Raw genomic sequence first — 12,431 nt, 5'->3', positions numbered from 1 at the left:
AGATTTGGCCCTCTATAGCTATAGAAGTTTTTGTTAAGAGATCTGTCTATCTTAGGGTAATTTCTGTTATATTTTACAAGTAAGATGAATGAATATGTTTATTTTACAATACTCTTAGAAGGACAGTGGAATTTTGCCATAGTTAAATGATTTATAATAATCTCTATATTTTTGCAGTAGTATGATTTTTTTTTAACATGAAGAGAAAAAGTTCCCAGAACACAACAACACAAGAATGAGATGATGTTATCCAGATGCAATCTTATTACAACATAAACCAGCAATGACTACTGTATATACTCTTTTTTTTAATAGGCAACAATTAACTGACTAACAAATAACAATTAGATAACAGCTTTCTACGGTTAGATGATTTTTTTTATTGTGGTAGCTAAAACTCTGGTCTAGGCCCTGATCATCTCATATCTCATCATTTCTGGCTGCAGCTGCTGCCATCTTGCCTCCTTCAACTCCATTCAAAGTGCTGCTCCCCAGATCATCTCTCCAGATATATCACCCCACTTTTAAACCCCCTCCCCAAGAGCTGCAGGGCTAGAAATCAGACTTTTTTCCAAAGTTCACACAGCTGACAGACAGCTACTGGAAACAATATAAGTAATTATGAATAAAAATTAATTGTGTACAAAATAGGAATCTCATTGCAGTATTAAAAGACCATTTAAAATCTTATTAAAAAAAGACTGAAGATTTTTAGTTACACTTGACTGTTCAGGTAAGTTTGTGAAAAGTTGTAAGTATTAGATGTCTTGTAGATTTCTGATCTAAGCAATTGACGTTCACCATACAGGTCATAAACATGCTCTCCAACATTGGCAGGCAAATACCAAGAAGATAGCTAGGGAGTTAGATGTTTAAAATGCTGAGTGCTGTCTATCTCTGAGCAGCAGGAGGGGAAGGAGATGAACAGGAGATGAATTGAAGTTAATAATGACAAACGATTATCAAAGGTACACATTTTCTGGTCAATGTTATTCTTCCTTTTTCTCCAAGGAAATCTCTGTGTTCTTATTGGCACTCCAAGTATCCCTCCATCTCCCCTTTAGTTTACTGCCCAACCTTGATGCAACGTGCTGTAAGCTATAATAGTTCTGACAGAGAAGAAATGGAGGAAACTCTTTCCAGTCTATCTGTGCCATTCCTTAATGGGATTTGGGGGCAACAAGAGAGACATAAAGCACTCTCCCCCCACAGGAACTAAGCATACAGCTGAGTAGAGTTACAAAGCTTTGCTTTCCCTCCCCTTTTCCTTTTAGTTAGAAATTTTTGCCATGGTAGAGTAGTTCCAGTATCTCTGCTCAGCCTAGCTGCTCTCGTGGTACACAGACTGCGTTGCAGTTAGTTGATGCTGCTTATGCAGTGCACATTAACTTTTCCCATAGAGTTGCAAATATTTTCACTGAAACTTTTTTTCAGTCAAACATCTTACTTTAAATATCTCCAAAAGGAAACATGATAAAGTGGCGAGGAGGTGAAAGACTCTTAATAATATTAATTTATCTGTTTGTGGCTAATTTAAAAACCCACTCCTCTCCTTTTTCCTAATTGCACTATTACTCTGTCACCATGCCTTTCATTCCCCTGTTAGAATCAGATCCCTTAAAGTGCCCCAGGTGAAGGGCCTAGTCTGATTCTCATGTATCTTCTTAGCTCTGGGGTATGCCTGTGCTTGGCCCTGTCCGTTTCAGATGTCAGTGCAGTACAAAATATCAATAAGCAGACCTCCCACCCTCTCATTCAGATATGGGGAGAATACAACATCCTGAAATTTCACACTCTTTGAAAACCTGTTTGGGAAGGGGGAGGGGCTACATGCAAACAATAAAGTTTTAGAGGTCACTGGTATCTATGACAACTGTTTGTTTTGCCTTCCTCCTACAGCTGTCCTCTTAGATTTTTATCAGTCAACATTATACCAGGCTTAAAAAAAAAGTTTTAAAATGCACTAATTATAAAATGTAAGTACAAGGGGTTTAAGACTAAAAAAAGTATTTACTTTGCTCTCTTATGTTATCTTTGCCATGTCTTTGTAAGTATTCAACTCCTGTAGTGGCATAAAAACAATCTTGATAATTTTTATATATTTAGGACATTACCTCATTTGCAAAACTAGTTCATAAACCAGCATTTTGCAAGAGAAATGTCAATTTCCTACCCTAGTTAAGACACTAAACTAGTGAACGATAAAGAATGAGAATGACATAGAAATGGCAGGTGGTGGGATTCTGGATTTAGTGAAGTAGATACTTTCTGATGGTTAATTGCTAAAAATAGAAAGCCAAAGATTTAGGATAAGAAAAAAGCGGAGCAGCTGGATTAACCCTTTGAATGCTACATATATCATGTATATTCACTGTCCATGAGGTTTCTGGGGTGCCTACCCTACTTGTGGAAAACTTTAATAGTATAGTCTAATAGTATATCTATGGTTTAAGGAGGCAGCATTGCTCAATGGATAGGACACAGGACAAGGAGCAAGAAAAAAACTTGGTAAAGTTCATATAAAACAGGAAGACCTTAAAGAAACTATGGCCAGCTGAGAGTCTGTCTGGCTTCAAGTGAAAGAAAACAGGTAGACTAGAAACTTGCTACACGTAACTTCTCAAATAACTAATCTGTAGAAAATAACAAACCCAAAAAGAGTTGTAAAAAGAAAAATAATAATGAGATATTTCAAGTACCTAGGAAACACTAAATGAAGTGATACATTCAAGAACAAAGTACCTGAGTGATTTAGTCTATAAAGTCTTTGAACAGAACCAACAAAAGTAAAAACTAGTACAGACTGTGTATAATCAACCTGTGGAATTCAGTGTCACAGAAGGTCATTGAGTTAAACACTGTGGTTGGATTTTATAAAGGGCTGGATAATTACATAAGTATTAACATCGTTTGTAGCTATGTAGGCTAACATAACGACAATCAATTCTCATCCTTCAGGGTGAGAAAAGATCTGCACGAGTCAGAAGAGAATTTTCCCCCTTATGTTAAGCATTGCACAAGTAAGTAGGCGTATTTTTTATTTCTATGGCTTCCTTTGCATCCTGAGGGATTAACTATTGCAGGAGATAAGATTTCTGATTAAACAGATCAATGGCCTGATTTGACATCACAAATTCTATGTTCCTAAAATGTAAAAGGAAAGAAAGCAAGCAATTACTCACTTCATTCTGAGAAACAGAAAGAACAAAATCACCGATGTAAAGATGAGAAAACATCGTATGCCTTTGATAGTGATATATGACATTATGACTGAACTGAAATTAAAAACGGGGTCATTCTATATAATCTATAGTGTGTGTGTATGCGCATTTATGTAACACACAAACTATGTTAAAAAACATTATTAAGGTTTCAAAAACTTTAAAATGCCAGAATCCCCCAGGTCTGGCTTTTGTCCCCTTTGCTTTCCATTCAGGCAGCTTTCTCCTCTCCTCCTGCCCATCAGTAGAGGGGGCTTTAAGAGAACAGGCGAGACAGGCTCTCCTACTCTTTGTTCTGGTGCCCAGCTCTGGCACAGCCCCAGCAGCCTAGAGCGGCAACTACAGGGAACGTCCTGCTCAGTCCCCTGTTGCCTCAGGCTGGGGCATGCCTAGTGCAGACAGAATGTTCAGAGAATTAAGCTGCAAAGTTCTAGTAAGCTGCTATAGAGCATGGGCAAGCTACAGTTTTTAAAGGTTGCCCACCTGCCAAATTTCAAGTCACTGCACCAAAGGAAGGGGGCACCAGAACTTCCCAAAGAAAAGGTTGCCAGAATATTTTAACATGGTCAAAACAACATATTTTCCCCATACCACTTTCTTGGAAATGGCTGAACCATTTGGGCTGAAATTTTCCAGAACAATTCAGCATGTGACAGATACCTGGTATGGAAAATTTCAACCCAAATGGTTCAAGTATGGCACAGTTATAAGCAATTTAAAGCAGGGTCTTATATTGGGATGTGTCAGGCAACCTTAATAATAATAGACGGTGATACCAACCATCCTAAAATATGGTTTGTGTGGGTATATATTTATACCTATCTCCCCCCACACAAATATGTATGTGTAAATATGTACATATTTGTGTTTTAGCACATGGAATTATGAGAAAAAAGAGAAATGATTACTGAAATTAAATAGGATAAAACAACTGAGGGCAAGGAAATAAAAAGCAAAAGGAAAGTGCAGAAAGATAAATTATTGTCGACCCAAATGTTGTGTGTGCCACTAAATATACTCAGTGGAGATGAACAAGGAAGTGCAAAGAGTAATTAAGGGTAAGAAAGAGTTATATTATGAAATATCATATATAAAATGCAAAGTATAGAGAAAGTCTGCACGAACACACATTAAAGTAAAGTGTACTAAAACTGAAAAAATATTGAAGAGGAGAATGAAAACAAAATTGCATATGAAGAGTTTAAGATAAATCACAATTTTTTCAAGTGCATAAGGAACAAGAGGTCAGTGGTGGAGACAGGCAGGCTGTGAGATGAAAAAGGTAATTTATTATCTAAAGAGGTAGGCCTTAATGAAAAATTAAATGTATCCTTTGCCTCATGAGCTCACAAAAAAGGTTAAAAGACAGATGCTCAGAACAAATTCCCCAAGGGAGAAAAAAATATAAGAAGAAATCAGGGTCTCGGCAGAAGAAGAGACCATGAAATTAGAAGATCTGTAGACTGTTAAAATCTAGGCCCACACAGGGTCTATTCCAAAAGAGAAAGAGATAGGATACCCATTAGCAAATTGATCTGAAACCTCTATGGAAACATAAGAGGTACTGGACTTGGAGGAGACTAATGTAACACTATGATCTGAGAAGAGATTTATGAAGATCTAGAAAAGTACAGACCCGAGGGGGACATAATGAAACCAGTAACCAGGGACTACCTAGCGAGACATCAAGAATGTTATGGTTTAATTGAGGCTAGTCAATAATCAGCCTGGATTTTCAAAAAGATGATCACACCTGGCATACCTCATAGAGTTGAAAAAGTAAAATGGAATTAAATAATGTCCTTAGCTTACTCCAATGCTATCTAATTATTAAGGGTCCAACCCTATCTGTCCTTGACTCCCACTGAAAACAGTGAGAATTGAGAGTGCTTGCCACCTGGCAGGAATGGGTTCTAAAACAGCTTTTTATATAGTAACATACCAAAGGCTAATCCTGTTAAAGTTCACTAAGGGAGTGTCCTGAGTAAGTAAAGAATTCCTTAGATATCAAAGAGAAGAAATTAGGAATAATGACTACCCAAGATGGAAGGAGGTGAGTAGTTGAGTGCAACAAGGATTAATATTAGGACTAATTAGAACACTTTATTTAATGACTTAGAAGAACGAACATATAGCATTGTGATGAAACTTGCTAATAATACTAAGAAAGAATGTGTGAATCAACAAAAAGAAGAAGGGCAGGATAGTTCAGAATAACATGGATAGACTCTGCGTGTGGATGAATCAGGAACTTTTGAAAGTAAATGTAGATAAATACGAAGTAATGACAGTAAGAACAAAAAGTTCAATGAAGAACAATGTATTGTACCTGTAACGATTGTATAGTCAGTATTAAAAGAGATAAATATGGGACTTCAGTGCTTTTGCCCAGTAAAAGAAAGGCAAATCATACTGTATATTAAAAAACAAAAGCAACACTATTGATCTCTAAGTCTCCTGTTGTCTTATCTGTGTCTGTTTTTATACTGTAAACTCTTATAGCTAGGGACTGTGTTTATGTTGTGTTTTGTATACTGTTGGGAATCAAAAAATATTATATAAAAATAATGTAAGGATCCGTGTACAGAGTTGCTAACTATGGACTAGAGGACTTTTTACTGTGCAAAATTCTGGTCACCTTTATTTAAGAAAAAATGACACAAAGAACAGTCAATCAAATAATACAAGGATTCCCACTGACATAAAGGAAACATGTATATGCAAAGGCAGAATTCTGGCAGTGTTAATCCAACACAGTTAAACAAACCAGTGGACTGATCCTGTGAGGTGCTTTAAGCCTACATGATTAAAAAAAAAAAAAAAAAAAAGAAGAAAGAAGAAGAAAAAAGAAGACATTTCAGACATCACTGAGAGACACAAATTTCTACAGGGAATAAAAGACAAATGCTCAAGTGTATAATGTAAATTACTAGCAAATACTAGGAATAATTCATACATGAAAGAAAGCTATGGAAAGTCCTACCATTTACTTTCTTTCTGTACTGTAGCGAGTACTTAACATATAGAAACAATAATCAAGAACAGCAATTAAGAGCAAATAGTAGCATTTTTCAAAAAGAGATTTATCATAATTTGGAGAATATTTTATATTCTCCATGAAAACCTGTTCTGACTTTCTGTACATTAGTTGTCTTTATTCTATGTTTATTGACAGTGATATTATTGCAGTAAATTTTACTTACTCCTGTGTCAATAAGGAGATATTTTGTGGTTGGGGAACTTCTCCACATCAGAAGAGAAAGTTGGACAATCACAGGGCCAAATTTTTCACTTAGATAAAGGCACAAATCTCTATGGACTTCAGTGTACATGTATATTTGAGGTCAGAATTTGTCCCATAGTTTTCTGAAAGAGCATTTTTGCTTGAAAACATATATATAGCCTTTGAGTGGTCTTCTGAACCATACATAGGTGCTAGTCTTATTGAGTTAGGGTTCAGAGGAGCTTATTACCATTGCTAGTTTCTGCAATTTCCTTTTACTAAAATAAAAAAAAAGTTTAAAGATATTTCATCAGTTTTTACCTGATCAGGTCCTGAACCCTGGTGTTAAAGGCCTCAACTTTTGAGGGCTTGTTTTTCACTTCCTGTATTATTTTGGGTGCAGTGGGCTGATTGTTTACATCTGGTAGACTGGAAATCAGACACCTAAAGACCACAGCAATGATTCTGAGAAGTCCAGTTGTTAAACCTTCAAATACTTGCTTATTTGCACTTCTTCCTAATATTGCATTATATTCATCTGGAACACAAACCTGCATAAAGAGATACAATAAACACATTTCCATAAAATAAGTAAAATTCAACTAGAGAGACTATTGTCGTTTTCCTAAGAATATATTTTTAATTAATGCATGCAGTGAAACAATCATAAAAGCCCGATGGAATACACAAACATGCATTAGAACCATAAATAATAACAGAGGAAACAATATTCCAGCATTATTGATGAACATTAAAATGCAATACTGCATCCTTTATTAGGCAGATTGCTATAGGATTACATTTCTCCATCTTCCATTTCCAGTGAATGCCATTTGAAACCTCTAACAATTATAATGCGTGCAAAATGCATGTGTAGAATGTGTCCTAATGGATAAAAATGAAGGAATTCCTAAATAGAATTCAATGTATATGAACTTAAAAGAGAAACCTTATAGAAAGGGAGTACTTAACTAACTATATAAACATATTATTATTAATTATTATGTATAGATAAGGTCTTATGATGATTCACTGGCAAAAACAAAAATATTTTCAATATAACTAATAAATTATAAAGTAAACAAACTAATTGGATGGCTCACCGACTCCTCGATTAGTACCTTGTTTTATCATGTGAAAGACCCAAATTAAATCTTTGGGTCTGATCTTTTGCTTCTCAGCCTGCATGAAGCTTGGAATGTTACAGAGGCATCACCAGTGCTCCTTTGTGGAAAGTGTACCTTTTGCTACTCTGATGATCCATCTGCCTGACTTTGCAAAAGTATTGATATTCTACAGTGATAATGCCACCCACCTCTCCTTGCCCAGAAAGAAGAATGCTACGACAATAGTGATGAGTGTATATTTAACAAAATTGATGGGGGATGGCTAGTAGAGAATGACTTGAGTCTTTCTTATATGGTACATACAAGCGAGCCTTTTGATAGAAAATGCAACACACTTAGTAATCTATGTGAATGATCAAATATCAAGATCAAATCTGCTATGGACTTTTCTTTAGGAGTAACAAAGAGGCACCAGAAATGATTGAAAGACTCTATTTTAATGTAAAAACTGAGTGCACCCTAAATATCTGTTTTTTTGTGAAATTGTTGTCCCAGAAGAACTTTGGAACCTAAAGAAAAAAACAGATGAAAAGGTTATTGATAAGGATGGAACTCAGAAACCAGTGTCAGGAAAAAAAATTAGAATCAGGAGGCTGCACTACCTAACCCTTTGGAAAAGGATATTAGAAGATCTGAGCAGCAGATGTAGGCAACACAAGCCAGAGCCTCAGGTGGCCTCATTCTTGTCTCAACTGAAAAGTACCTTGTGGATGAGGAAATAAATTTTCCAGTCAGCAAGAAGGAATCCAATAATGCTCTTTAGCTTCTGCCTAGCTTAGCACAAAACCAGTACCATTTGCTGTTGATCTCAATGCAAGTAGATTAATCTTCGGCTGGCCCTAGCAAGCATGCCCATCGTTGAGTTACACCACTCATATTGGTCCCACTTCACAGAGTTGAAAGACAGTTCTCTAGAGAATTTGTTTCTCCTAATAAGTGAATGGCTAATGGAAAGTCTAAGAATAACTCAGTCCTACACACAAGCTGCTCTTAGAGGCTATATTGAAGCTAGTATAAAATAGCTTCTAAACTTTCTAGCATTATCTGCATTCTTCAGATTAGATGAAGGGAAACTGTCAATGCCAGATGAATGACTCACAAAATCGAATACACAAATAAGCTAAACATATCAGAGAGAGAAGTGCTCTTCTTAGGCAAAAGACACATTCTCAGATATATCTGTATCTCCTTCCTTGATTCATATCTGCCTCTTTTGCCTGTAATCCTGGTGCCAATCTTGACACTTAATGCTCATCTCTTCTTTGAATACCCTCAAAATGCTTTTCTGGGGATGATGCTGATGCTGTGGGTAGAGGGCTGTCACTATGAAAGTAAGAAACTAAAATGAATGAAGATTTCTCCATTCTACTCAATAGACCCAGAAAAATATACAGACATGTCTGTATCACTGCTTGGATTGTGTCACTATTCACATGAATCATCATTTTAAGTACGGATAAACCTGTAGCTACCATGGACAGGCTTTTGGTAAAATCCTACATCACCATCAGAAAGCAAAGATACTTCCTGTGTAATTTTTGAATTAACGTGTAGAAGCAAGCATCTCAAAGGCCAAGCGCATCAAATCAGAGTTCAGGAAAAAGGCAAAGGGATTGTGGCATTGAAATGATTGAAAGAATAAGATCTGTTTGGAAATCTGTTCAAACTTCCAAAGTCTAGAATGGGCCAAGAAGCTTCCTGATAATATTTAAGAATAAAAAGATAATGGGAAAAGAAATCCTGGCCTCTGTGAGTCACTGTAACAGTTTCCATTGATAAAGATTAGGAAATATATCCTAACAGTCACTTATGAGAAGGGTCAATTTAAGGTCATATTAACACGACATGTTGGAATGTCAGAAAGGGAGGAAACGGGCTAATGGTTTTACAAGAGGAGCTAATGACAACCACAATGGACAATACGGAAAATGTCTCTAATGCAACTGATAGTGTGGTAGCTCCATCTGGGGCTTATTAATTGGTTCAGTCAAACCCAGAAATATGGCTGAATCTCGTCTCCTCCATTTTAGCCAAGGTATTATCTTTGTCTTGGTGAAGGGCAAATTAAGTTCTTCACCTTCTAGGCCACCTGGATGAGGCCTAAATTCCTCAATGAAGAATACCTTCTGTTGATTGTAACAGAAGCCAACAACCATGATGTCATGTGAGAAACATAACATGTGGTGCTGCTTTGAAAGCTGTGGACTCTCCCAAGTCACAGCTGTGAAAGCTTATTTTTGCTAGGGAGTAAATCAGCAGCTGGAAGCATCTTACTCTAAAGATGGTAGTAATACCTGGACAGATTTACTACATGTAAAATATGAAGGCTATAATATATATCTATATATAGCTACAGAACTGGGAGCAACTTCTTAGCTAATGTAAACTGTCACAGCTTCACTGAAGTCAATGAGGCTATGATAGTTTATACCAGCTGAAGATTTGCCCCATTATGAGCACTGGAAGTTCCAGGATCTGGTGATAGAAAAAACAAGTAGTGAAGGGAATATGAATGATGTGCCAGCTTTACAGACAGAATCTTGTCACTTTGTGTACATGCATCAAGAAACATGGCTCCTAGCTGGACTCACTGCTTTTAATGATGCTGATGTCTGCACAGTGCTGTGGTTCTGTAGAAGCAATTTAATGACAGAGAACTTGATCTTTTTCCACCCTGTAATTAATGATCAATACCGTCTGAAGTTTTCTTTCATTCAATTTTAAAATCCTGTAGAATTAATATATGCTGGTGGATTCATAAAATGCTGTTGCTCCATAGTTTAGCTCTGTATAGGTATCTGGGGGGATTTGGTAACACTTAGTGACAAAGAACAACATGCACATTTCTTTATTATTCATTAGCTCTGAGTCTTGTGTTGGTACTTAAAACTCATTGTAATAGTCTGGTTCCTGGTGATGAGCCAAGTCAGCCAGTGAGAACTCTTCAGCTAATTCAAGTTTGACTGAAAAAATACTATGTTGCTCCAGTAATCGACACTGACTAAAATAATTCATGCCTAATGGTTTTGATTCTCTACTAAATAAATGAATAAATTCTCTACTGAAACAGATGGACTGCATTTTAAAAAGTGTATACCAGTTTAAATATGGCACCCTTGCACTATGAACACCAAGGGTTAAAATTACTAAGATATACTCTCCATTGCTCGTGCAATTAAGATATAAAATGATGTGCAACCTTTTTCTTAAAAAGATTATTTAGTACTAATATTTTGTATTAGCAGTCTTTCATTTGCTATAATGAACAGCATTTAAGCCAGACTGATCTTGTGTTTTCTTACAGTGTTATATGTCTAAGCTATTGTATTTTCTAAATGCATGGCACTTAGTTACACAAGTCAAAGATTTTATATTAATGTGCTATCTATTTTCACTGGTGTTTTCTATAATAATTATATTATTAATAATTGCAAGATTTGGTTGATTTTTACAATTTATATATGGAATATGTGTATATGAGTTAATATGTTAAGGTTGCTTGTTGATAATTATATAGATTGTGGATGTGGATAATTAAAATTATGGAAGGGTTATTTTATGGGTTTCATATTTAATTTTTTTATGCTGTCTATATATGGAGATTCAAGTGTGGAGTTAATGATGTGTGTCAAACATTATCTATGAATTTGTAAACTTTCAAATATTTCATTTATAATATTCAAATACAGTATTCTTTTGATATTAAATGTTTAAATTATATATATCTATCTATATATCAATCATTTAATAATGATTGATATATAGATAGATATATTTATATATATATAGAGATAGGGTTATCCCTAACTCAGTGGTGGGCAACCTGTGGCTCGCGGTCTGCATGCAGCCGATCAGGGTAATCTGATTGCAGGTTGCGAGACATTTTGCTGATGTTGACCGTCTGCAGGCACGGCCCCCTGCAACTCCCAGTGGCCACAGTTTGCCGTTCCTGGTCAATCGGAGCCGTGGGAAGCGGCAGCCACCATGTCCTTGTGGCCTGCTGCTTCCCACAGCTCCCATTGGGTGGGAATGGTGAACCACAGCCACTGGGAACGGTCAGGGGCTGTGCCTGCAGACGGTCAACGTCAGCAAAATGTTTTGCGGCTTGTAATCAGATTACCCTGATGGGCTGCATGCAGGCTGCAGGTTGCCCACCACTGCCGTAACTCTATATTTAAAAAGGTTTGGTCTGGTAATTGGTATAAAGCATTTTTAAGTGATTGACGATGAAAGAAAGAAAGAAAGAACAACTTATCCAATGTCATAGTGCAGTTTCAACAATGTTATTGGAAAACAGCATTATTGCAAACACTAGACCAAATCCTGAATTCTTTACTCATTTTTAAATCAGCCTTTACACAGGAAGACTTCAAGGGCCACATTCTAGGCACTGATACAATCCACTTGCACTGTTCTGGCAGCCTGAAGCCAGCTTAACTGTTCAACTGAGAATTTCCCATGTGTTGGGGAAATCCCTTGCTGGCATAGCCTCCTCAGCTGTGCTCTCCATTTAGAACGTAATCCAGCAAGGTGCTGAGCACTTTGGCTCTGATCCAGCAAAGCACTTAGCATGCATTGAACGCAGCTGAGAATCTGGTTCTCAGTGACTCATTATACCACAACTACAGTTGTACTTCAACACTTCTATAAAAAACAAACAAACCCACAACACACATTTTGACTTTTTTTGTGTGTGTCCAACAGAAGAAAGAAATAAGAGTTTCCACTGAGCATCAAAGTGAAAGACCTTGTGCCCAATCTTGCTCTAACTGAATGCAACAATAAAACTCTCACCAACCTCAATTGGTGTAAGAGCAGACCCTTCTGCTTTGGATTGGCTGTTTCTTTCTCAGCACTACA

At 36.6% G+C, this 12,431-nt stretch overlaps 1 protein-coding gene across 6 annotated transcripts in view; it reads right to left on the bottom strand.

Annotated features, from left to right (window-relative positions):
• SCAPER (S-phase cyclin A associated protein in the ER) overlaps positions 1-12,431 on the bottom strand; it is a 345,110-nt gene that overhangs the window by 58,328 nt on the left and 274,351 nt on the right. For all 6 annotated transcript variants that reach the window (XM_073303508.1, XM_073303509.1, XM_073303513.1 and 3 more), the window contains one exon: positions 6,766-6,995. In XM_073303508.1, the coding sequence (XP_073159609.1) occupies positions 6,766-6,995 (230 nt within the window). The remainder of the gene's footprint in view (positions 1-6,765; positions 6,996-12,431) is intronic.

Source organism: Lepidochelys kempii, chromosome 10, assembly GCF_965140265.1.
Source record: "Lepidochelys kempii isolate rLepKem1 chromosome 10, rLepKem1.hap2, whole genome shotgun sequence".
Classification (NCBI taxonomy): domain Eukaryota; kingdom Metazoa; phylum Chordata; order Testudines; family Cheloniidae; genus Lepidochelys; species Lepidochelys kempii.
The sequence above is the reverse complement of the archived record's forward strand: the minus strand, read 5'-3'. Positions and strand labels throughout refer to the sequence as shown.